The sequence below is a fragment of the Palaemon carinicauda genome, chromosome 25 (assembly GCF_036898095.1).
Source record: "Palaemon carinicauda isolate YSFRI2023 chromosome 25, ASM3689809v2, whole genome shotgun sequence".
NCBI classification, from domain to species: domain Eukaryota; kingdom Metazoa; phylum Arthropoda; class Malacostraca; order Decapoda; family Palaemonidae; genus Palaemon; species Palaemon carinicauda.
In genome coordinates this window covers 105,441,005-105,468,646 of record NC_090749.1, presented here as the reverse complement: position 1 = coordinate 105,468,646, position 27,642 = coordinate 105,441,005, and the positions used below count along the sequence as shown (strand labels likewise).

Below are 27,642 nucleotides of genomic sequence, written 5' to 3'. Positions count from 1 at the left end.
TTCATATTGCCACTCCCCCACACTTACTTGAACTGACACGAGACGTTATTTTCATATTGACACTCCCATACTTAATTGAACTGACATGGGACATTATTTTCATATTGACACTCCCCCACATTTACCTGAACTGACATGAGACGTTATTTTCATATTGACACTAACCCATACTTAATTGAACTGACATTGGATGTTATTTTCATATTGACACTAACCCATACTTTACTCGAACTAACATGGGACATTATTTTCACACTGACACTCCTCCACACTTGCCTGAAATAACATGAGACATTATTTTCATATTGACACTCGCCAACACTTACCTGAACTGCCATGAGACGTTATTTTCATATTAACACTCCTCCACACTTGCCTGAACTAACATTGGACGTTATTTTCATATCGACACTATCCTATACTTTACCTGAACTAACATGGGACGTTATTTTCATATTGACACTCCTCCACACTTGCCTGAACTAACATTGGACGTTATTTTCATATCGACACTATCCCATACTTTACCTGAACTAACATGGGACGTTATTTTCATATTGACACTCCCCCACACTTACCGGAACTAACATGGGACGTTATTTTCATATTGACACACCCCCACACTCACCTGAACTAACATGGGACGTTATTTTCATACTGACACTCCCCCACGATCACCTGAACTAACATGGGACGTTATTTTCATACTGACACTCCCCCACACTCACCTGAACTAACATGGGACGTTATTTTCATACTGACACTCCCCCACACTCACCTGAACTAATATGGGACGTTATTTTCATACTGACACTCGCCTGAACTAACATGGGACGTTATTTTCATACTGACACTCCCCCACACTCACCTGAACTAACATGGGACGTTATTTTCATACTGACACTCCCCCACACTCACCTGAACTAACATGGGACGTTATTTTCATACTGACACTCCCCCACACTCACCTGAACTAACATGGGACGTTATTTTCATACTGACACTCGCCTGAACTAACATGGGACGTTATTTTCATACTGACACTCCCCCACACTCACCTGAACTAACATGGGACGTTATTTTCATACTGACACTCCCCCACACTCACCTGAACGAACAGGGGACGTTATTTTCATACTGACACTCACCTGAACTAACATGGGAGGTTATTTTCATACTGACACTCCCCCACACTCACCTGAACTAACATGGGATGTTATTTTCATACTGACACTCCCCCACACTCACCTGAACTAACATGGGACGTTATTTTCATACTGACACTCACCTGAACTAACATGGGACGTTATTTTCATACTGACACTCACCTGAACTAACATGGGACGTTATTTTCATACTGACACTCACCTGAACTAACATGGGACGTTATTTTCATACTGACACTCACCTGAACTAACATGGGACGTTATTTTCATACTGACACTCACCTGAACTAACATGGGACGTTATTTTCATACTGACACTCACCTGAACTAACATGGGACGTTATTTTCATATTGACACTCCCCCACACTCACCTGAACTAACATGGGACGTTATTTTCATACTGACACTCCCCCACACTCACCTGAACTAACATGGGACCTTATTTTCATACTCACACTCACCTGAACTAACATGGGACGTTATTTTCATACTGACACTCACCTGAACTAACATGGGATGTTATTTTCATACTGACACTCACCTGAACTAACATGGGACGTTATTTTCATACTGACACTCCCCCACACTCCCCTGAACTATCATGGGACGTTATTTTCATACTGACACTCCCCCACACTCACCTGAACTATCATGGGACGTTATTTTCATACTGACACTCCCCCACACTCACCTGAACTAACATGGGACGTTATTTTCATACTGACACTCCCCCACACTCACCTGAACTAACATGGGACGTTATTTTCATACTGACACTCACCTGAACTAACATGGGACGTTATTTTCATACTGACACTCCCCCACACTCACCTGAACTAACATGGGACGTTATTTTCATACTGACACTCCCCCACACTCACCTGAACTAACATGGGACGTTATTTTCATACTGACACTCCCCCACACTCACCTGAACTAACATGGGACGTTATTTTCATACTGACACTCCCCCACACTCACCTGAACTAACATGGGACGTTATTTTCATACTGACACTCCCCCACACTCACCTGAACTAACATGGGACGTTATTTTCATACTGACACTCCCCCACACTCACCTGAAATAACATGGGACGTTATTTTCATACTGACACTCCCCCACACTCACCTGAAATAACATGGGACGTTATTTTCATACTGACACTCTCCCACACTCACCTGAAATAACATGAGACTTTATTTTCATATTGACACTCTCCCACACTTACCTGAAATAACATGAAACGTTATTTTCATATTGACACTGTCCGACACTTACCTGAACTAACATGAGACGTTATTTTCATATTGAGACATTCCCACACTTACCTGAAATAACATGAGACTTTATTTTCATATTGACACACTCCCACACTTATCTGAAATAACATGAGATGTTATTTTCACATTGACACTCTCCGACACTTACCTGAACTAACGTGAGACGTTATTTTCATATTTGCTATAAGTTTTCTTATTGCCACTCCCACACCTACCCGACGTAATTTAAGATGTTTTATTGAAACTTGCCTAATTAACCTAAGTTACTGTTAACTTATTGGTACCCCACAGTTATAATAATTACCAGCTAAGCTTCAACCCTTGTTGAAAAAGCAGGATGCCATAAGCCCAAGGGCTACAACACGGATAAATAACCCAGTGAGGAAAGGAAATAAATTAATTATGAGAAGTAATGAACTGTAACAACAAAGAAAAGATCCTTCTTACATAAACCATTAAAAGACTTATGTCAGCCTGTTCAACTTGAAAAACATGTGCTGCAAGTTTGATCTTTTGAAGTTCTTGATATAACTATCATGACGTTTTCTACCCTATGCTAGGCTCAGGATAATGCCGTAACATTACTGCTATCGGTTTATACGAGTCGTTGGTAACAAGCGATACAATGTCCTATCGCCACGGAATTCTGGATTCAGTTTTTCGTGTGGGTATAGGGATATGCTGTGTATTCTGTTGTAGGTCTTCAAATAATTATTATGGCCTTGTGTTCCAATATCTTTGGTTAGAGTTCTCTTGCTTGAGGGTACACTCGGGCACTATTCTATCTTATTTCTCTTCCTATTTTGTTAAAGTTTTCATAGCTTATATAGGAGATTTGTTCCGTAACTGGAGTACAAACCACGCTATTTAATAGGGGTATTACTTTCGGTGTAGCTAAAATGACGAGCCATTAAAATTTAACGAGGGTTTACTACCCACATCGCTAGTTGGCAAGGGTAGGGGAGGGTAGCTTGCTACCCCCCCCCCCCCCCTCATACACACCTGTGCTTGAGCTCACTTTGCTCTCGGCTCGGATGGTAGTCGGACATGTCCGCTCTTATCCTCGCCGTCATTTGGCAGCCACTTAATGCTTTTGTCTTTTTCTAGTTCTGTTTGTGAAGTTGGCCTCTGCGATCATGCGCACCTGCCCTGGGTTTCCCGACCGCCCCTGTGTAACATTCATGTCGGCGGTCGAGGCTGATCCTCACGCCCATTGTCCTTCTTGTAGGGGCCAACAGTGTGATAGCAATAACAGGAGTAGGGAGTGGTCTAACCTCCCAGTGGGAGAGGTTTTCGCGACGACGGAAGAAGAAGTCCAAACGGGATATTTCTCCTTCGAAAGTTTCTTTGAAAGGAGAAAAACCCAAGGCCTTTTCTTCCGTTGCCCAAACCTCCTCCGAAGCTCCCACTTGGTCGGTCTCTTTCGAGAGACCGCCGAGTGATAGCGTAGACCAATGTACTGTTTACCAACCTCAGGGTTCGAGAGATGACATTGCTTCCCCTAGCGAAGCAGCTCCACCTCTCACCCCGGGGAAGGATATGTCACTAACCTTATTTCAGCTTTGGTCCTCCTTGGGGCTTACGGGTTCGCCCTCCAAGGAGGTTTTGCTTAACTACATCCGATTGGGTGTCGCTGTCAAGTAATCGCCGTCACCGTCAGGGGTTGATCCTCTGTCTCTTGTTGACGTTGTAGTGTCAAAGGTATCCAATGCGGTATCACCCATCACCTCTGCCTCTCCAAACTCTACGGTAGCTGACGGCTTAGTTTCTCCCGTTCCTGTTCAACCTACGAGGGAGAAACTAAGTCCATCGTCAGTCTCTCCTGCTAGTGTTTCTTCCCCTCGGGGGAGTTCACGTACAGAGACTCCTCTTCGGAGGACTGCAGAAGGTCAGCTTGCTGATCCCACGGCCCCCAGAGGGCGCATTCGTCGGAAGGCTCGCCTTCCTTTTTGCCATAGAGGCCTTCCTTCACCTGCAGTGAGGAGGCGCCTCTGGTTCAACACCTTCGATGCAGTCTACCGCAGAGGAGCCTGGAGACAAATCACCTATCACTGCTCCTGCACTGGTCCTGGACCTTTCTGCAGATTGTTCACGATCTCCTTCAGTGGAAGTTCGTCCTTTTAAAGGACACGTTGACCTTCCATCCGACAGACCTGCCGACCTGCCGTCACCTTTTCTACAAGGGCCTAACAAGGCTTCACCTAAGCACGCTTAGGCACGCCAACGAAACCTGACAAACGCTCTTTAGTATCTCGTCAGGCCCCATCACTAAACCCTAACACAGGGCATCAAGGGCGTACACGCCAACACGCACATACGTCCCAACAGGAGCATACCTCCATCACGCGCTATGCGCCCACGTTCTCCTGCGCACCATCAACCTCCTGTGCGCCATCGCTCTCCTGCGCGCCAGCCCCCTCCAGTGCCCCCGCGCTCTCCCGCCCAACATCTAACTCCCCCGCACGCCAATGATCTACTGAACTTGGTGCTGCTGGGAAGTCAATACAGCTGGCTTCTCCCACGCGCCAACCAGTACCATCGCACCAGTCTTCTCCCGCACGCATCCGCGAGGATACGCTCGCCTATCCTCTCCAAAGGATATGCGCCAACGTTCTATCGCGCCCCACGATTCAATTGCGCGCCCGCGTGCTAGGGATCTTTCTCCTGCGCGTGTGCCCTACTGGCTGGTACAGGTACGCGCGAACTCTCTCTCTCTCAGCGTATTGATCGCGCGCGCCAACAGTCTCCCGCGCCCGTTAATGATCTTGAAATATTTTACATAAGTTATTCATTACTTCTCGTGTAGTTTCCTTTTCTCACTGTGCTTAGTTTTCCCTGTAGGAATGCTTGGGCTTGTAACATCCAGCTTTTCTAACTAGGGTTGAAGCTTAGCTAGTATTAACAATAAAATTTGGGGCCAGTATTGAATACTCCAGTTAAGCTAGGGAGCTGTTTTTTTTCCCAATCAGTTGTCGTATGATCTCAATTTAATTACCTACACAATATATTTTATTCTGCTCAATAGACTTTGTCCATTGCCAAACATCATCTATACATGTATAGAAATGTGCAGTTGTATGGAATATTTTATGGGTATCTCATGCAAGACATCATCTTCAATGTTTGTGAGTTTAATTGATTGATTGTGTAGTAATAAGCTTAATTGTTTGTTCAAAAACAGGCTGATTTTTATAAACAGTATTATTCACCCTGACGAGTTTTCTCCAATACTGTACAGGTAGTAGCTAATTTATACATACTTTACTCTCATTCATTCATTCATCCGTACAGTACTGTAGGTATTAGGTAGGACAGGGTGCCAGCCACCCGTTGATGCTACCATAAGAATGTTATTGGGTCCTTTGACTGGCCAGACAGTACTACATTGGGTCCCTCTCTCTGCTTACAGCTCATTTTATCTCTGCCTATGCATACACTGAATACAATCGCTTATTCTTTCCACATTCTCTTCTGTCCTCATACACTTAACAACACTTACATTACCGAACAATTCCTCGCTCAAGGGGTTAACTACCGCATTGTAATTGTTCAGTGGCTACTTTCCTCTTGGTAAGGGTGGAAGAGCCACTTTAGCTATGGTAAGCAGCTCTGCTAGGAGAAGGATACTCCAAAATCAAACCATTGTTGTAGTGCCATAGCCTCTGTACCATGGTCTTTCACTGTCTTGGGTTAGTTCTCTTGCTTGGGGGTACACTCTGGCTCGCTATTCTATCTTGTTTCTCTTCCCTTTTTGAATTTTTTATGGGTTATATACAAAAGATCTAATTTAATGTTTCTGTGATAATGTTTTTCCTTGTTTCCATTCCTCACTGGGCTAGTTTTTCTTGTTGCAGCCTTTTGGTTAATAGCTCCCTGCTTTTCCAACTAGAGTTAGAGCTTAGCGTGTAATAATAATAATAATAACCCTTTTGACCCCCAAAGGACGTACTGGTACATTTCACAAAACTCATCCCTTTACCCCCATGGATGTACCGGTACGTCCTTGCAAAAAAATGCTATAAAAAATTTTTTTTCTTCTTATTTTTGATAATTTTTTTTTGAGAAAATTCAGGCATTTTCCAAGAGAATGAGACCAACCTGACCTCTCTATGACAAAAATTAAGGCTGTTAGAGCAACTTAAAAAAAATATACTGCAAAATGTGCTTGAAAAAAAATAACCCCAGTGGGTTAAGGGTTGGAAAGTTCCAAATGGCCTGTGGGTAAAAGGGTTAATATATCATGAAACAATGTCATATTACAGAAGTAATTATTACAGCATTGCAGATTGTGATGAATAGCTTGTTACTGTAGTCCCTTTGGTTAATTTTGACTTCTTCTGGCTGTCATTTACATTTTTGGCTTCGCAGCATCAAAGGTCTGCAAAATTACTTGTTTTGCATTGCAATATATTATTATTATTATTGTTATCATTATTATTATTACTATCCAAGCTACAACCCTGGTTGGAAAAGCAAGATGCTATAAGCCCAGGGGCTCCAACAGGGAAAAATAGCCCAGTGAGGAAAGGAAATAAGGAAATAAATAAATGAAGAGAACAAATTAACAATAAATCATTCTAAAATAAGTAACAACGTCAAAACAGACATGTCATATATAAACTATTAACAATGTCAAAAACAGATATGTCATATATAAACTAAAAAGACTCATGTCCGCCTGGTCAACAAAAAAGCATTTGCTCCAACTTTGAACTTTTGAAGGTCTACTGATTCAACCACTCGATTAGGAAGATCTTTTGCATTACTTGCAGTGATTACGATATTAAATCTCAAATGCCTTCATCTTGGAGTTTTTGTCTAATACCGTAATCTTCAATGTGTTTTCTCATTGAACAAGATTACATTGTCGTCATCTGTAATTCTTCCCTTTTCAGTGAATCCTTTGGGTATAATTCTATTGCTTTTAGTAGTATCGTGTGTTCGGCATAAGAATAACACGAAGCACGCGCCCCAAATAACTTTGTTCTTTATGCAAACCAAGCCGATGCTATTTGATTCACCTTGTTGTTTGGATACGTTTGAGATTGAAACTGTAATTTAATCTGGCATTTTTCATTTTTTGACTAATCAATCTTGCTTTAATTTCTTTTACTTTAAGGTCAGCATATATGATGTATAACATGAACCATATACTAAATGACTATACATTGTTCATTATGCATTTATTTATTTTAGTTTTGTTCTCATCCTACTTACTCTATTGCTCTCTCGTTGGCGTTTGATTACTTCTGACAAATATTACATCTTTGAAGTTTTGATTTCATCATGTACTGTACGAGGTTAGTGTCGTAATGCTCTTCCTTCTCTGTTCAGTTTTTACCCATATCTGAACGGCCCACCGATTCCTATAGGCATAGTGTACACCACTATGCGTATGAATGCGTTAAAATTGTCTTGCGTGCGTTGTGTCATTTGTATCTTTTGGTTTGTGTCTTTAACTCATTAACCTCTCGATTCCGCAAGACGTTTTCTATGTAAAGCAATATCGAAGATTAGCGAGTATGATGTCCCTAATGAAAGGGCCTTCGATTTGAGAGATAAAATGGTGGTTATTTCTTTTTAACCCTTTTACCCTCAGGCTATTTGGAACTTTCCAGCCCTTAACCCCCAGGAATTTTTTTTTTTTTTTCAAGCACATTTTGCAATATATATTTTTTAAATTGCTCTAACAGCCTTAATTTTCATCATAGAGAGGTCAGGTTGGTCTCATTATTTTGGAAGATGCGTGAAGTTTCTCATAAAGTTTTCAAAAATATGCAAAAAAAAACAAATAGCAGTTTTTTGCAAGGACCTACCGGTACGTCCATGGGGGTAAAGGGATGAGTTTTGTGAAACGTACCAGTACGTCCTTTGGGGGTAAAAGGGTTAAGATTGAACGCAATTATTTCTTTGAGTGTTTAGTGGGTACACTTTTTTTCTTTTCTTTTTTTTTTTGTAAAAACACGGTTTAGTTATGCCAGATACTGTAATTACCTCCGCCAACGAAGTTGGAAGGAGGGTAGGTTTTATCCCCCGTTTGTGAACAGATCCTGGCCACAATTTAAATCGTAGAGTTATGAAACTTGCAGGGATTAACTGGTATGTGAAACGCTGGAAATCATTAAATTTTAGAAGGTCAAGGTCACGGTCAATCAAAACCTCCAATTGATGCAATCAGCCGTAAGTTTGGACATCGTTGTCACAGAGATTTCAAAGTTTGTTCATATTTGAGTGTATGAAAATTCATGTCAATTGATACATGTTAAGGTCAAGGTCGAGAAATAAGCCGCTGCTGTGGATGTCTGCGTTCTACTGAGTGCCCCCCTCTATTTTTTATATTGAAATATCAACGTGAACCTTGGCTATTTCATGAACAATAGCGTCTCGCTAAAAGCATTTCGCAAGCAGAAGTTTCCAAATCAGTGGGACGTTTTTCTAGAGAAATTTCCTTTTCTTATCTTTTTCTATGACCAGGCTAGAGAGTGTCATGTCACTAACAACATTTAAAGGTAGTTATGCGAGTTACACATTTACGTCGGAGAAAGCAGGTCGGGTCGTATTTTAGCCCCCGTTCAAGCCTTTCACAGGGAGGTTCTTGAATGACTGCACGGTATTTTAACCCTAAAAATGCATTCTATAGATGCTGTGGGCAACCTGATGTGGCTCTCATGTGATGAAGGTCATAACCCTTGCCTTAGCCTGAAATATATGATATTGTTTTCTTTGTTTGGGTTCCAAAACTTAAGAAAAGCGCAAATCTTCGGGCACGGAATACGTGAGGCTGCAGTTGTGGGCCCATCGCCGCGTAGGATATCAAGGCCAGATTTGCATTGACACAGATTACAGCCCGATCAAGTTAGGCTGTATCGCTGTATAAATCTCGGCTTTGGTCGGTGGTTCCCCCTGACTCGTCTGTATGTTGTCGTTTTGTGACTGGAAATCTATGTTGTATGATTATAAAGAGGTAATCTTATACTTTTAGGCAATATATCTATATTCGTATCTCAGGTGTGTAAGAATCAGTAAAATTTACCTCTTAACCCTTTTACCCCCAGGCTATTTGGAATCTTCCAACCCTTAACCCCCAGGGGTTATTTTTTTTTTTCAAGCACATTTTGCAGTAAATTTTTTTTAAATTGCTCTAACAGCCTTAATTTTTGGCATAGAGAGGTCAGGTTGGTCTCATTCTCTTTGAAAATGCCTGAAGTTTCTCAAAAAATTATAAAAAATTTGCAAAAAAAATGTAAATAGCAGTTTTTTGCAAGGACGTACCGGTACGTCCATGGGGGTAAAGGGATGAGTTTTGTGAAATGTACCAGTACATTCTTTTGGGGGTAAAAGGTTTAATAGGTTTTATCATGAAAGACCAGTTTGGTTGAGAAATTTTCACTCAAAAGAAGAAGTGTACAGTAGCGTATATTCAGAAAGGTAGTCGATATATGTACAGGAAGTATTGGTCTGTAAGGGTACATGACAGAGGAGAGGGCCCTTTCATCGTGGGCCTCTAAACCTGGGAAGGAAATATTCTACTGAATACACTTATACAAGCTGGTTGGCCCAGCGACGTTATTTAAATAAGGAATTTATTTCTGTTGTAATTTTCTATTCTCTGGTGATATGAGTGGGTGGAAATATCTCTTCCAACCCACTAAGTACGGTATGCTATGGTTCTTTCACACACGTGCGCGCACACCGTTTTTTTAATTTGAAGTTGGCTATAAGCCGAACAGCATCAATACTAAATAGGAAAATTCTTTAAACAAATGTTATATAGAGAAAAGATAATTATTATTGTTGTTGTTGGAAAAGCAGGTTTCTATAAGCCCTGGGGCACCAACATGGTATTACTACCATGTTGGTGCCCCAGGGCTTATAGAAACCTGCTTTTCCAACAACAATAAACTATAAGTAATTGATATAAAATATCTTAAGGACAGTAATGATATATAAACTATAATGAGAGACTTAAGTCAGCCTGTTCAACATAAAACCATTCGCTGCAAGTTTGAACTTCTGAAGTGGTACCCCTTAGAACTTTTATAACCCTCAAAATTCTTTGTTCTAAAAGCAGCAGGTTTAATTTATACATACATACATATACCAAGGGGGGTAGCCGACATCAACAAATGAAACAAAAACAAAAAAGGGGACCTCTACTCTCTACGTTCCTCCAGCCTAACAAGGGACTCGACCGAGTTCAGCTGGTACTGCTAGGGTGACACAGCCCACCCTCCCACATTATCCACCACAGATGAAGCTTCATAATGCTGAATCCCCTACTGCTGCTACCTCCGCGGTCATCTAAGGCATCGGAGGAAGCAGCAGGTTTAATTTATAGTTGGTGAATATATTTTTAAAAATGTTTACAGTTTGTCATTCTTTATTGTGGGATGCTGAAGTATTCTTAGTTATATTGAACAGAAGCCCTTCGGTAGCCTATGCTGTTTTGCAAGACACTTTTCTGTTCAATAGGGGCATTATCGAAACTTAACCACTCTAGTTTGCAATTACCTCCGCCAAGGAAGTTGGAAGGTTATGTTTTCGGCCCCTATGTGTGTAGTTGTTTCTGAACAGCTTCCTGAATTAGGGGCTAGACGCACCGTCAAAAAGCCCCTGTCTGGAGAGAAGCTCCGGGCAATCTAAAGAAGAAGAAGCAGCTTCCTGGCCGCAATTTTAATTGTAATGAAACATGTAGGTATTAACTGTTATGTAAAAAGTTGGAAATGATTAGACTTTGGAAGGTCAAGGTCACAGTCGAGGAAAATGTCCAATTCACGTAATCAGCCGTAAGTTTGGACTTCGTTATCACAGATACTTCAGACTTGGTTCATATTTAAGTGTATGAAAATCTACGCTAATTATTACATGTTAAGGTCAAGGTTGAGAAATAAGCTGCCGCGGCAAAGGTCTTCTTTCTACTGAGTGCCCCTCTAGTTTGTATTTTTTCTTTGAGGGACACCTTTAAAAGTAGGGTTTGCATCTTGATTTATCTGTCAGATGGTTAGTTCTTGCTTGCAGTTGTAGTTAGCCTAGGGTGATATCAGAAGTTGTTTTTTTAACAGTGTCGGTGAATTGTGTTATCTCGTGTTTGGAGAAACTGCCGAGAAAAATATTTTTGTTTTCTTCAACAAAATGTTGCTTACTTTTAGATGTCTTGATTGTTTTGCAGACATTTTAATTTAGACTGGTCATTTATGACATACTCTACTGTTATTATCCTCAGTACATCGGGGATTTAAAACAAGGATTTAGTAATGTCTACAAATGTTCTTGAAGCTAAATTGACTTAGAATAACAAATAAATGTTTACCTCTCTTGTAATAGTGTACATATACAGTGCATCATCTTCTTCTTTAACTAAAGCTTCTCCCACTATGCAGGGTCGCTATTTCTTGAAAGCCGGTTCCAAGTTCTTCTGTGTCCGATGTCTTCTATTGCGAGATCTTTCTCCCTCATATCTGCTGTTACAGACTCCATCCACCTTCTCTTTGGTCTCCCCCTCCTCCTTCTACCTGGAACATCCATCGCCAACAACCTCCTCCCAACGTACTCCTGGTCTCTCCTCATGCCCAAACCAGCGGAGTCTCTTTTTCTTGGATTTTCTTTGACACCTCTGTATCCTTTAGTTGTTCCTCTGCCGTATGTTACTCATACGGCAGCGAAACCAGTCGTAGCGTTGGTTCGACAAATGTCGGTTCTGATCTTGTCGCACTTTTTTAAATACAAAATATCCATGTTACGCCATTTGAATCAACCTTAGGTTGTACAATAATTGTGAAATACTGAACAGTATTGTTTTTCACATGGAGAAGAACAAGACGGCGACAGAGAATTAAATAGCAAGATTAGGTGAAGGATGATATGGAGAGAAGAGGTTTTGCTGGAAGAGGATGCCTTTGATCGAAGGCAATTGGAGAGGGCGCATCGAGCGACCGAGCCCTTACAGTAGCGATAACGGTAGGGAAGAAGAGGATTGTTCTTCCCATGGAAACTTATTCGGTTAATTCCTTTGCACTCAGATCTTCACGGACAGTATCATCCTGTTCGTGATAGAGGTATGCAGTTAATTCTAACTGTCAGGTCTTCTCCGTCATAAGGCTCTATACTACACAGTTTTCTAGAAGGTTTATTCCAGCTGTGACCAGATTGTGGAACGATTGTGTCGAACGGGTTGGCATGAGTCTCTCTCCATATTTTATGTATGGTAGATTTAATTTAACATTGTTACCGATCTTAAAATACTCTATATTAGTTATTCATTACTTCTCTTGTAGTTTATTTATTTCCTTTTTCCTCACTGGGCTCTTTTACAATGTTGAGACCCTTATAAGGGCTTATTGTATCCTGCTTTTTCAACTAGGATTATAGCTTAGCTAATAATAATGAATATGGTTTTATAAAATGACACCAAGGCAATGGTATTAAAGTTAGGAAGGACACTGATAAGTATTGCTGCCAAGTTTGAAGTTTCTGTGACAACGATGTCCAAACTTATGGCTGATTACCTGAATCGGACATTTTGCCGGACCGTGACCTTGACCTTGACCTCCCATTGGACTTCTTCCAGTGTCTTGAGTTAGAGTTCTCTTGTTTGAGGGTGCACTCAAACACATTTCTATATCTGTTTCCTTATTTTCTTTCCTCACTGAGCTAATTTCCCCGTTAGAGCCCTTTACCTTATATCATCTACTTACTCAGTTATGGTTGTAGCTTGGTTTGTAATAATAGCAATAACAGGATATCAAGGGGGAGTTGCACCTCAAGTGATCCCAGAAGGATCACTAAGAAATCTACTGTAGTTTGTTGTATAGACAGTGACAAGGAAAATATTCCCCAATACATTACTGTATTTTGTTGTATTTATTTCATCTTCCACAATTGTTTGTTTTCCATGTTCACATTGGGAGATATTTGTTCAATATTCAAGTATAAAGTACCTGGTGATTTAATCACCTTCTCCAAGTGACTTAGGATAGATTTTTGTATAAATAATGGAGAAGATATGCTGAGATAGATAGAATAATTAAAGTTTTATACTCTGTAATGTATTATTCGCTGAGGCCCTCAGAATGTTAAAGATTAACTGCTGGGGAAAGGTGTGACGATCGTATCACGAACGAGTAGTTAGTGGACGGAAGGAGGAGGGCTAGACGATAAAGAATACGTGGATATAGTTATCATCTTCATTATTTCAATGTTCAGACCAGACCTTATAGTATACCTCTGGACTTTATTTGAATGGGGCTCTTGGACAGCTCTTATTTCTACTCTTTTTTCATCTTCTTGTTTAGAAATCTTTGAAATCCAGACGTGAGATTGGAACCGACTATGACGAGTGACTCATACTTAAGATCATTGATGTCACAATTTGTTTTTTTTATTGAATTAAATGCTCGATAAAGTTTAAAGGCCGTTCATGAACGGCAGAGGCAAGGGACAGTGACATTGCCCTATCGAGCGGGACAATGCCCTAGAGACTGACCATGTATTCATATGATCAGCGCCTAAGCCCCCCTTCTCCACCCAAGCTAGGACCAAGGAGGGCCAGGCAATGGCTGCTGATGACTCGGCAGATAAACTTATTTGCTCCTCCCAAACCCCTCATCCTTAGCTCACAAGGATGGTGAGATTGCAGCAACCAGAGGAACTTAGAGTTTGAGCGTGACTCGAACCCTAGTTACAAAGTAAGATATTTTAGAGAGGAGTCCTTACAGGAAGTAGTGTGCTCGCACCGATGCACATTTGAGACAATGCCCTGGCACTCTCGGAAATCCTGGCCCTCGGTGAAATCTATATATAGGTTGGATATAATGATTTCTGGGCTCGACCTGTGTCGCTCCGTGAAATGCTCCTTATAACACCATTTCTAAGGTATAAATACTGCTAAATATACCAGAGAAAAAAGTTGCATGGAATGCCAGGAATATACCCAGCTCGCTCACCCTTATAGGGTGTCGGTATAGTAACTGGGGCGTGTTAGAACCACGACCAGAGGTCCCTTACCAATTAATCTTCTCCTTCCTCAACATCCCACGTTACTACGAGGTGCCGTTCTACATCCGACTCCATGCTTTTCTTGTTGAGAGGGACCTGGGACGAGGGTATGTTAAAAGACTTCGTACTGCCGTTAGGACAGAAAGGTTTGAGAGTAAAGGAATAGATGAAGTCTTCTAGCCGTGACAGGAGTTTGGGTATAGCTCTTGTAGATAGAAGAGATTGGAGACAGAGACAGAGAGAAAGATAGGGAGATGACCATGTCTTAAAACCATTGAGGAAAGCTATAACAAAATCACATTTATGATTGAATTATTGTTCTGTGCATTTTTTTAAATTTTTACTTTGCCGGCGCACTCATTTAACAAGTTTTTTTATTCGCAGGTTCTGTGGTAGTATGGATACCATGAAGTGAATGCAGCTTCCGTTAGTGGTTGCATGGAGAACGGTGATCCATACAGCAACATGTCCCACCCGACAGCTGACAAATGCCGAGCCCCATACCATGCCACGTATACTGACCATCAGGTGAGATGTCCCCCTGGGGGAGGTAGATGTTCGAGATTGTCCGGAGTGTACTTTGAGGTTTAAGAAAGGATCTGATAGGAAAATGAATGCATTATTAAGTCTTGTCAAATATGTTGGATTGTCTTGACCGTTCAGTTAGATCATACCGTTAAGAGTTTGTTTTTAAATGGTTGAAAACTTAAATAGAATTGAAATAGAGATCTGAAATTAAGCAAACTGGTGTGGAGGAGCCACAGGTAATGGACGCAGGTAAGGAGAGCATTTTAGACGGCTTCTACAAATTAGGAACTGTGTAGAAGTCATTTAGAAATACATTACACATTGAAAACAAACCATCCTACAGGACGTATGCTTTGTAATTTCCTTGTTAGTGAAGTACCCACTCATCGCTTTAGCAGAGTATGTTATGATCATCGCAAATGTTACTCTCTATGTATAGTATGTCGCGAAGTGTACGTACATTTTTCACATTATTTGTTGTCGCATCACAGGGTTGATAATTCTGTTGACGAGTCAGAGGTCCGATCGCATCCTTCGTCTTCCGTATATAGCCGCTGTCTGTCAGGTCATATTTTGATAGTTTTTCTTTGCTAAATGTTCTGGTGGTGTTTTCACCAACCCTCATACTCACGACTACATTCCTATTGTATTATCACCACTGCCAAGGTTCAGTTTTTGCTCAGGCCTTTAGTGTAATCGTATGACGTTTAAGTTCCGTGAACTTTGAATCGGTTTCTGTTATTCGATACTTGTCTGCTCATTTTTGTCTTTAACCAATAGCTGCCCAAGTTGTTGAACCCTGTCTTTATTTTTTTAAACCTTGGTTTTGTCTATTTTCTTGAACTGTCTATTTCTTGAACCTTGTCCTTTTCTTTGTCTTTATTTCTAGAATCGTGTCTTTGTCTTTAGGTCTTGAACATTTTCCTTGTCTTTATTTGTCATTATTTTCTTGAAATTTTTTTTTCAAATTTATCCTTTTCTTTATTTTTAACTATCTTTATTTTCTTGAACCTTGTCTATTTCTTGAACCTCATCCTTGTCTATTTTCTTTCAACTTGAACTTTGTCTTTTTCTTGAACTTTTTTATTTCTTGAACTTTTTTATTTCTTGAACATCGTCCTTGTCTATTTTTAATCAACTTGCGCTAGTCTTTGCCTTGATTTATCCTTGAACTTTTGTCTTTATTTCTTGAACCTCATCCTTTTCTATTTTTCAACTTGAACTTTGTCTTTATTTTCTTGAATCTTGTCTTTCTCTTACTTTTCTAGAACTTTGTCTTTTTCTTGAACCATGTTTTTAATTTCTTAAACATTGTCATTGTCTATTTACTCAAACCTTGTCCTTGTGTCTTTGTTTTCTTGAACCTTTTCTTTGTTTTCTTGAACCTTTTCCTTATTTTCTTGAACCTTGACTGTGTTTTTTTTTACCATGTCTGTTTTCTTGAACCTTGTCTTTGTTTTCTTGAACCTGTGTTTTATTTTCTTGAATTATGTCTTTGTTTTCTTGAATGATATATGTTTTTGTTTTCTTGAACCTTGTCTTTGTGTTCCTTGAACCTTGTCTTTGTTTCCTTGAACCTTTTCTTTATTTTCTTGAACCTTTCTTTATTTTCTTGAACCTATTTTTTATTTTCTTAACCTTTTCTTTGTTTCCTTGAAATTTTCTTGAACCTGTTTATTTTCTTGAACCTTTACTTTGTTTTCTTGAACCTTGTCTTTGTTTTCTTGAACCAGTTTTTTATTTTCTTGAACCTTGTCTGTATTCTTGAACCTTGTCTCTGTTTTCTTGAACATTTTTTTTATTCTCTTGAACCTATTTCTTACTTTCTTGAACCTTGTCTGTTTTCTTGAACCTGTTTTATTTTTTTGAACCTTGTCTTTATTTTCTTAACATTTTCTTTATTTTTCTTGAACCTTGTCTTTGTTTTCTTGAACCTTTTTTTATTTTCTTGAACCTTTCTTTATTTACTTGAACCTTTCTTTATTTACTTGAACCTTGTCTTTGTTTTCTTGAACCTTGTCTTTGCCTGTTGTTTTCATGAGCTTTGGCTTTCTCTCCTTCAACTTTGTCATTATTTTACTTGAACTTTATTTGTTTTCTGGAATCTTGTCTTTGTCTTTATTATTTCACAATTGACTTTTAAAGTTTGTTCTGGTGACCTCATCAATGTTGGGAGATTGTTGGCCTTTGCCAAGATCAGGTAATCCGCCTCCAAACAAGATCTCGTATCTAGATCCAGAAATCTTGGTTAAGTCATTCCAAATATCCTTTCTAGAGAGTTATGGGGTCCTTTGACTGGCCAGACAGTACTACGTAGGATTCCTCTATCAGGTTATGACTCCTTTTTCCTTCGCCTAAACACACCAGATAGTCTGGCCGATTTATTATGCATTCTCCTCTGTCCTCGTACACCCGACAACACTGAGATTACCAAACAATTCTTCGCTCAACGGGTTAACTGCTACACTGTAGTTATTCAAAATCAAGCAATTATTTTCTAGGCTTGGGTAGTGTCATAGTCTCTCTGTACCTTGGTCTTCCATTGTCTTTGGGTTAGAGTTTTCTTGCTTGAGGATACACTCGAGTACACTACTAAATCTATTAACTTGTGTCCTTTCCTCACTAGGCTATTTTTTCCCTGTTATAGTCCTTATAGGGGTTATAGCATCATGATTTTCAAAGTAGGGTTGTTGCATAGCTAGTAATATTGATACAACAGTGATAACGAATGCAGGACAAAGGCCTTGGGCATGTCCGTAATCATGTCTGTGGTTTGACCAGTTATCATCACCACTGTGGCCACTGTGGATTGGTGATGGTGGGAATCTTTTGTCTGTATGGGTGGCTCTGACTAATACATCTTTGCTTGTTATGGTGATACACAAACCCTTTCACCATGTAAGGTATCCCCACTTATGTATTAAGAATTTATACAGACAGGCACAGACAAAATAAACAAGAAAACGACTCTATTGGCCAGTAAATAATAAATTAACAATCAGTCTTTCTAAAGGTTAATGTCAGTATAAACAATCAATATTCCTCTCAAGAACTTTTATGTTGAGGAACTCATCTGTCATGCAGCGTGTTTAAATACCGAGCGACCTTTACGTCTTAATGATCGTGTATGCAGCATTCTTCTGTGGCGAGTTGCGTTTGTTTTTAAAGGTCGAACTTCTTTATTGGGCTATTTTTGTTTTGCATTCACACACGCCGGTGCCCCGGAATCGATTCCCTCGCGAGGGAGAGGTGTAGTAAGATCGGACGGCTTGAATTATCGACGCTTGTTTTCATGATTTTAAAAAAATCTTCATGCTATTTTTCATTCAGATTTTGGTCTGTGTTAGATCAACATGTTTTAGAATCAGGTTAATCTGTAGTGTAATGTTTAAATTGATTTAATTTAAAATTGAAAGTTCATTATGTATTTTATCGATTGTTGCCTCATCAGTTTGCTGTTTCTTACATTGTCTTTCAACTTTATTTTTACCCCAGTTATACCATAACATTGACTGGCTTTCCTGGTCCCAGCCCCTGGCTTCATAACCCAAATTTACCAATCGATCATGATGGGCCTTACTTGGCCCATGACACCCCATGTAAACAAAAAAGTGATAGAAGATACTGTATATAGTAATTGTTCTTACGTTAACCTTCTGAGGATCCAATGATATGTTCATGTAGGTATAAAGAAAATTTATTCTTATCAATGCTATATTTAGTTCCTTTCTATATTTATTCCTCTGTTAGTTATGTTGAAAAATGTCAACATAAGTAGATTAAGTTTGAAATCTGTAATATTCATGTCTCAGATGTTAATGGTATCTTGAGTTCAGTAGCTCAAGTTTCTTGAACTCGCCTCGATTCCCCGGACCATCCTCTCTCTTTTCATCACATGCCATGTTTAAATAATTCTTTTACCATCGTTTTCTCTCACGGAACGTAAGGGAAGAGCAGAGACTCGGACTAAGATGAGAAACGAGTCGACATGCAACAAGCCTCGCGGGTTATGAAAGTCGCCGCGAGGTTTTTAAGCGATCTTTTTGGATCTTTCTGTTATTTAGAATTACTGTTGCCCGTGGTTGCATGTGGGATGTTGTAGAAAGTTTCAGAGGACGGTATCTGTTATATTTGCCGTTCGTCCCCTGAAGGAGACGAGGGCCTTTTATGCCGTGAGAACCGAACGTTACACATTCGTATCTGGATCGTAAACAAACACACTTACTTTTGTTACTACTTAAAACAAACTGTATTTCTTCTGCTACAACTTACATCACTTGAAACCAACTTTATTGCTTTTGCTACTGCTTGAACCCATTTCTCAAAGACACCTTTTTTTGTTTAACTGATTAGAAAGATGAGGGCTGTTAGCTAACTAACCATGGTAGGGAATATTTAAAAAAGTTAAATATTAGTAAGTGTAAAGCATGTTATAACCACAATGTTGTTTGTATAAAGATATATTTTTCTTAGCATTAAGTTATACTGTATATTTATTATTTTACATTTACATTTCCCATGAATATAACGGTCTCTGATACACGACTCTTTTGACTCGACGTCGTTCCGTCTCCCCCAGGATATGATGCTGAGCGAGGAAGAGGAGGAATGCGCCACTCTCGCAGAACCCATGACCCTAGAGGGCGCCAAGCAGCTGGCGCAGACGTCCGTGGTCGTCCCGGCCTCCACCCCCACTCCTCCGGCGGTCTCCATAGCGGCCGCCGTCTCCCCCCCTACCCTCACGCTCGTCACGCCGCCCCTGACGTCGCCGCACCACCACCACCTGACCTCGCCGCCTCCCCACCACCATCCGCTCGCATCGCCCCCTCCCCCTCCCGCCGTAGCGCACCAGCCCCATCCCCACCTCACTCCTGCCCTCCCGCATCACCACCACATATGGGGTCCCCCGTCTGTGTCGCACGACGACGAACAAGAGGAGGAGGAGGAGGATAATCTGCCATCCACTGTTGATATTCAAGCCATCCGGGTTGGTACTCTTCTTACTTTGTTTGATTTCAGTCGAGTTCTCTTGCTTGAGCATACACTTAGGCACTGTTCTATCTTGTTTCTCTTCCTCTTGTATATATAAGCTTTTATAGTTTATATACGAAAGATCCATTTTAGCGTCACTGTTCTTGAAATACTTTAATGGATCATTAATTCTCTTGTAGTTTATTTCTTTATTACCTTTCCTCACTGGGCTACTTATCCCTGCTCTTCCAACTATGATTTTATCTGAGCTAGTAATAATAATAATAATAGTAGTTGTAAATGTAATTATGGTATTTGGGAGATATGACAAGAAGGCTTACACCTTATTACCTCTGTCAAGGTTATAAAATAACCTGCAAAAGGTATGTGTTCACCCCTGTCTTCATTTGTTTGTTTGTGAGAAACTTTACACAAAAACTAATGTTCTGATTGTGACCAAACTTGCTAGCCATGTTGGATATGATCCAAGGATAAATCTGTAACAGTTTGGATAAAGTACTTCGTCGTACAAGTACGCAGCAGTACTTCGATAATAATTGCAATGTTAAGTAAATGGGCAAATATTTTATTACTTTATTTTCACCTTGTGAATTTTATGCAAAAACTATTGAACGAATTTCAGTGAACCTTGTTAGACGTGTGGCGATATGACCCAAGGACAAAACATTAGATTTCGAAGTGAATACATTGAAGTACAAGCCCACAGTAGAGTTAACCCTTTTACCCCCAATGGACGTACTGGTACGTTTCACAAAACACCCTTTACCCCCAATGGATGTACTGGTACGTTTCACAAAACTCATCCCTTTACCCCCATGGACGTACTGGTACGTTTCACAAAACTCATCCCTTTACCCCCATGGACGTACTGGTACGTTTCACAAAACTCATCCCTTTACCCCCATGGACGTACTGGTACGTACTTGCTAAAAACTGCTATTTACATTCCTTATTGCCTATTTTTGATAACTTTATGAGAAACTTCAGGCATTTTCCAAAAGAATGAGACCAACCTGACCTCTCTATGATGAAAATTAAGGCTGTTAGAGCAATTTAAAAAAAATATATTGCAAAATGTGCTTGAAAAGAAAAAAATGCCTGGGGGTTAAGGGTTGGAAAGTTCCAAATAACCTGGGGGTAAAATGGTTAAGAACAAAATAAGAAAGCATACGTGCTTTCTACCGAGTGTCCCTTTAATTTATTGTATTTATTTATTTATCTGTCTGTGTGTGAACAGGATTGTCAAATCTTGCCTATTTTCACCGGATTTTAACCCTTAACCTTTTACCCCCAGGCTATTTGGAACTTTCCAACCCCTAAACCCCGGGGGTTATTTTTTTTTAAGCACATTTTGCAGTATGTTTTTTTTAAATTGCTCTAACAGCCTTAATTTTCACCATAGAGAGGTCAGGTTGGTCTCATTCTCTTGGAAAATGCCTGAAGTTTCTCAGAAAATTATAAAAAATATGCAAAAAAAATTGTAAATAGCAGTTTTTTGCAAGGACATACCGGTACGTCCATTGGGGTAAAGGGATGTGTTTTATGAAACGTACCAGTACATCCTTTGGGGGTAAAAGGATTAACACCAGATAGGCAATATGCTTCAGAAGAACCCATTAAGTTTTGGAGCTGATCCAGATCAAGATTGTAATTCTATTTAGTTTTTTTTTATTATTATATAACAGTTGATTCATTCACTGTTAACATCCGAAGAAGAGAAAGCTTGGTCCGTAGACTTGAGTAAAATGTTGAATCGTCATTGGCGGAGATCTGAAATCCGATTGCTCTTTGTACTCGTTTGTATGTTCTCGTTATTTAACCCAGCAACGTCGTAGAATAACTGTATTAGAACCTTCTATGGACAGTTGGTTATCAAACTGCATCACAGTAATTACGAAATAAGATTTATAAATCTTTACAAACTAATGATATGAATAGACAAATCAGAGAGAAATTCTAGGTTTAGTATTTACAAGAAAGGTAAAAAGACTTAAATGTAGTTTAGGTTAATGGATTTCTGTAGATGACAGAGCCCTATTGCAATCACACTATCATTTGATGCGAGTTTTAATGACTATTTTGAAAAATTTGATGTTGAAAATCTCTCGCCAAGTTTTGTGACTTCTCCTCACGTGCTGCGGAAGCCTTGAAAAGGCACTCATTAAAATGTTCATTTACTTCTCCCTTTTCAAATCCCCTTTCACCTGTCTCTGTAGCTTTTTCTTACTAACACATAGCTACTTTTTACTAGTTTAAAAGTGTGAAAAGGTTCTTGAGTATCTACCTGTTCATTAATCGTTAGAATCGTCTCTTATCACCGCATCCTCCACTTTCCAGGACTCTCCTTCCCCCGACCACTCCCAAGCGCAGCTCGTCACCATCAACGAAAACTGGGACAGTATGGATCACGATCCGGGCGACGAGGACTCCGACGAGGAGGACTCGGACACGGACGCGTCGGAGTCGGAGTCAGACTCGAGGCTCAGCTCGAGGTCCCACTCGAGGTCGTGCTCGCCTTCGAGGGAGAGCATCAAGTCTTTCACCAGATCGAGATGCGAGTCTCGGTCCCCTTCTCCCTCGAACTCGAGATCGGACAGCGGCAGCCAGGTCAGTTAGCTTGTCGTGTTTGGACGGTGGGATTCGGCCTTCTCCTCTCGAGGTCCTACTTGGAATATTTTTGTTTGTAGAGACTGTGATATATGTATGTATATATTGTATGTGTAAGTCTTATTAGCTTGTATCTTAAGGGACTTAGTTTTTTAGTAGCACTGTACACAATTAGGGGAATTTTTTTTGGGGTAATTGTGGTTTTGGTTTATACAGTTGGTTTCAGTTCTGTAGAATAAAGTAATAAACATTGTACAGTAGTTATTTGTACATTGACATGTTGTTCCCTCTTGTAAACAGTCTTAAGTTTCTATGTAGCTATTCAGAGACATTTAATCACTTCTCAAATTTAATAATTTCCAAGAATTCATTTCTATTATTAAAACTTCAGAACACTTGAAAAAGGGACAAGATCGAAGGCTTGAAAATGCAAAGTAATTCTTCTTTGTGACTAAAAATTCCCGTATTTTCCAGGATTCCGATTCAGACAGCTCTGCGTGGAGTGACAGCAGCTCGTCGGGCTCAGACGACGAGAGGAAGAAAGAGGACGGGGAGAGAGACTCGAGCCCGGTGAACAAACCCCTTCCGAGACGGAAACCGCAGCTGACGGCGCCGAAGCTGACCCTGAATGACCACGCCGAAACCGAGGGGAAGTCCGGCGACCCCTTGCGCAAGTCCTCGGGGGACTTGCAGGGTTCCAGCAATGCCGGAAACAAGTCTCCCGCCCTGACGTTCTCCACTTCCTCCGCGACTTCCATCACGAGCGTCGGGTTCGCCGTCAGCAAGATCTCGCAGGCGGAGGACAGGGTCCTGGTGAAAAGCCCTCTGCATTACCATCAAGGGATGACCGCCAGGCTGGACATAGACCGGACCATCAACAGCAAGGCGCTCGCGTTGTCGAAGAGCGACGACAAGAAGATATTGGGGTCTCCTCCCATCTTGAGTCTGGGGTGCAACAGCGGAAGAGTTGAGGAGACCAAAAGCAAGCCCCAGGAAGCCGGCACTGCTGACGGCTTGCCCCGCCTCGTGGAATTGGAAGCCAAGGGAGAGAGCAGAGAAGAAAGGAGCATGCCAATCCTAGAAGAAAGTCCGAGCAAGTCCACCAAGAGTACGAACACCGTCGAGAACGCGTCCGCCTCCACCCCGCCAAATTTGAAAGCGGAGGAAGTGAAGAGTGTTCCTTTCCAGCCTTATAAACAGAGCGCTGGAGGTCAGCCGGAGGGCAAATGCGACGCTGGCACAAAGTGGGATGACGGCGACAAGGGGGAGGAGCTGAAGAACTCGTCGTTATCCCCGGCCGAGCTTGAGGAGAGGAGGCGGGAGAAGCAAAGGGAGCTGAACCGAGAATTCGACCGGCTCCTCTTCAGCACCAAGAATAGCAGCAGTAGCGGCAGCAGCCCGAGTCCCAAGCCAAACGAACAAAAATCGCCTGTGATATCCAATGATTTGAAGAAGCACATACCATTTAAGTTAACCAATGCAGCTGCCATGAAGTATAATAAGGTGTACGATGCCATAAGGGCCACGAAGTCCCTGAACTACGTCACGCCGCAGAGGGACGGTTGGCACATCAACAACATCATCAGTCCTCCAAAACCGGAGAAGACGTTGGCGTCCGTGATTCAGGCCATGCCGATCGCGACCCTGTTGGAGAGCAAGGATGTTAAAACTAAGAACAACAGCCAGGGTGCTCTAGAAGATAAGCTCAAAGATGCGTCCAAAGTAGAAGATAAGAGTAGTAAAGATGCTGTTGCTATTAGCAGCGAACCAAAGGAAGTACAAGCCAATTGCGACGATCGTCTCTCTGTCAAGAACAAGCCGGAGTCCAACTCGCCGAGCGAGAAGGCTGTCGGCCGAGGCAGCGCCCTGGGGAGTAAGTTGATCAGGGACGGCGTCGTGGAGAAGGTGTTTTCTCGCGAGCCGCCGACCCTCCAGGACCAAGAGAATCATCTGAGCAAGTCGAGTAAGGAGACAGAGACAGTCTCTGTAGACGTCTTGCCAGTCAAAGATGCGTCCCCTAAGAACCAGAGTAAAGATGGTTTAGCGAAGGGCTTGAATGGCAACGGCGTCTTGCCGTCCCGAACCGTCCTGCACGATGTCGGGGTCGAGAAGAAGGTGGTCGAAACTCTGCCGAAGAAGAATGCAGCCAAAGAGGTGAACGCGAGCAAGAGGTGCGTCGGTCTCAGCATGCCCGATTTGGAGTGGAACACGTATAGAGTCGACAGCTTCGACAAGAAGAAGGATGCAGCTAAGGAGGATGTCGACGTTAAGGTTAAGAAGGATAATGCCAAAGGCCCGAGAAGAGAAGCCACCGTCGCCCCGAGCAAGGTCAAAGATCAGGAGAAGAAGTCTGTGTTGTCCGTTAGCCAGAAGAGCGAGAGGGAGTCGTCCTCCGTCGCGAAGTGCTTGAGCGTGGACGCGCTCGTCGAGAAGACATCCAAGGAACCGGGCGACAAGAGAACGGGGAAGGATAAGCCTGGAGACAGGCTAGAACCCGGCTTTCCAGACAGGAGCCTCCACCGGCACGCTTTGGAGTTGAAGACCAGCAGGGACTTTGAGAGAAAGCCAGTCAGGCCCAGTTCCGAGAAGAAGGTAAACAAGAATGACTTCCACCAGAAGTCGGGCAAAGAAGGAAGCAATGGTGAGAAGACCCCGGAGAAGAACAAGAAAGTCCACGAGGAAAAGAAGCTGGTCAGAGATTCGTTCTCTGCTAAGAAGACGAACGTGGAGAACAGACTGAATAAGGATCACGGTAGTCCCAACAAGTTCCTGAGGGACGGGTTGGCGCCGGAGAAGCGTCCTCACCTGAGCTTCGAGAAGGAGCTGATCTCCGCCGAGCTGAGCCTGGCGGACAAGAAGTTCGGCAAGAGTCATCACGGGGACAAGTTACTCGGTCTCGACCGGAACAGCAACAGTAGCAGCGGTGCTTTCGAGAAGGGCGCGAAAGATCGGAACTCCAACGACAGGAAGACCGGCAAAGACGGTGGCGGCATTCGCGACCGTTTGGCCGAGGTCAGTCCAGATAAGAAAGTGTCCTCCAAGGATAAAGTGGGGGAGAGAAAGGTGCATAAACACGACAGCCCGGAAAAAAGGCTGAACAGGGATTTTACGGGGTTGCACGAGAAAATTCTGAAAGACAGGACTCCAGATAAAAGAGCCACAACTGGTATCTCTGCCCAAAAGCATAGCATGGATAATGTTGAAAGGTTACATAGCAAATTGACTGCCAGTGACAGAAAAGTGCATTTGGATGTGAAAAGTGATAGGAAACTCGGGCGTGGGCCACTTTCGGACGCCACCCACGAGAGGAACTTCGAGGGCAAGAAGCCCTTGAGTGAAGTGTTGTCCGAAAGGAAAAACACTAAGGATTCGGTGTTCAATCATTGTTGTGAGAGTGGGGGCGTGAAGGAGAAGGAGAAAAGGACGAAGGACCACGATACGGTGGAGAAGCACTTTAGCAGTAGAGAACAGGATGTGGTTAGGATAAGGAAAAATATAGATGTTGATAAGAAACAAGATAAAGAATTGTCGAGTGAGAGTAGGTTAGATGGTGATGCCCGTTACGAGAGAAAGTTTTCGAAGGAGAGCACAAAGGAGAAGAAGTCCTCCTCATACCGGGAGATGCCCCATCTGCTGCACAGCGGCAGTAACAAGGGCGATTTCCCCGTCGTGCCCGAGGGGACTTCGAACTGCCGGGAATTCCAGGGGGAGAAATATGTGGGTAGTTACAATGAATATTCAAAGCTGTCCAAAATTCAAAGACCCGTCGACGCTTCCGCGGAAGCGTGCGGCATGCCGAAGCTCGACCGAAACTCGACGGAATCACACTGTAAGTTAAAGTTACCGAGTAAAACGTCGAGCGGCGGCGGAGTCGACTCTCCTGTCGTCAAGGGCGACAGGGAGGTTACCAGACCCGAGCACAGGAAACAGAGCCTCTCTTTGAGAGAGGGCGAGTGTCCCAACCACAAAACCAAGGTGAACGCCAAGTGTAAATGTGATAAGTGTGATAAGTCACCTCTATACGTGTGCCCTACGATAGCGGACGTTGTTAAGGGGAGGGAGAGAAGAAAAAGCACGGATCTGGACAAGCCGAAGGGGAAGGGCAAGGGGGGGAAGCTGTTCAGGGACGAGACGTCGACCGACAGCGAGAGCTCGGAAGAGCTGAACGAGAAGGTCGACCTCGACACGGAACAGACGCAGACGTTTAACGTCAGCGAGAGCAACTTCAATCAGGTAGGGCCTCTGTTTTTTCCTTTAGTTTTAAGCATAATTTGACTTCATTAAGTTCTGTTCTTTCATGATATTCACGTTTAATCTTTGCTGCTGATTTAGATTTGTGACAGGATATGTTTTTTACTTATCTCATCATTCTCTAAACTACTTATTATAAGTCAATTGAGATGTTCTCAATCCATTAATTGGTATAATGTGAATCTTTGTGGCTTCTTAATGAGGCTGTGGGTACGTTAGGGTCTGTTCAACTCTGTGATATCTGTAGGATATGATGACATACTTTGGCGTCACAGCGTCACATGTTTATATATTTAGAAGTGTATAGAATGGTTATTAGGATTTGTAATGCAGTTTTCAATTTCTTTCTATTATAAATGCTTTATTTTTTTGCACTACAAAAGTCAACATAATGTCATTGCTCACCTGACCAATTTTGTCACTGCCTGCATCAATCGAAGGTCGACAAGCTCTTCTCTGATTGGAATCTTTTTGTGTTTGGGTCGCGGAATCTTGTGTCAACGTTCCGTCGTTTTCGTTTCCATCTCTTCCTTGTCAGTTTTGATCCACACTTCTTTTCATTTTGAAATTTGCGATTAATTTGTCTCGGAAACGTCCCTGCCTTGTGATCTCCTTGACGGGAATTCATGCCCCGTTCAATCTTGACACTTTCTAATAGGGTCTGTAACCTCACCGTCCTTGCAATATAAGGAGGGGCAGTTACGGGAGCCCATAGGTCTACCCGCTGAGTCGTCAGTAGTCATTGCCTTGCCCAACCAGGTTGTAGGTATATCGTGTGTATATATGGTTAGTCTCTGGGGCATTGTTATGTCTTTATCCG

General features: G+C 41.8%; 1 protein-coding gene across 3 annotated transcripts in view; it reads left to right on the top strand.

The window, feature by feature from the left end:
• LOC137618809 (dentin sialophosphoprotein-like) overlaps positions 1 to 27,642 on the top strand; it is a 75,068-nt gene that overhangs the window by 29,485 nt on the left and 17,941 nt on the right. For all 3 annotated transcript variants that reach the window (XM_068349017.1, XM_068349016.1, XM_068349014.1), the window contains 4 exons: positions 14,829 to 14,972; positions 19,552 to 19,959; positions 22,302 to 22,571; positions 23,046 to 26,804. In XM_068349017.1, coding sequence (XP_068205118.1) covers positions 14,883 to 14,972; positions 19,552 to 19,959; positions 22,302 to 22,571; positions 23,046 to 26,804 — 4,527 coding nt within the window. In that variant the 5' untranslated portion in view covers positions 14,829 to 14,882. The remainder of the gene's footprint in view (positions 1 to 14,828; positions 14,973 to 19,551; positions 19,960 to 22,301; positions 22,572 to 23,045; positions 26,805 to 27,642) is intronic.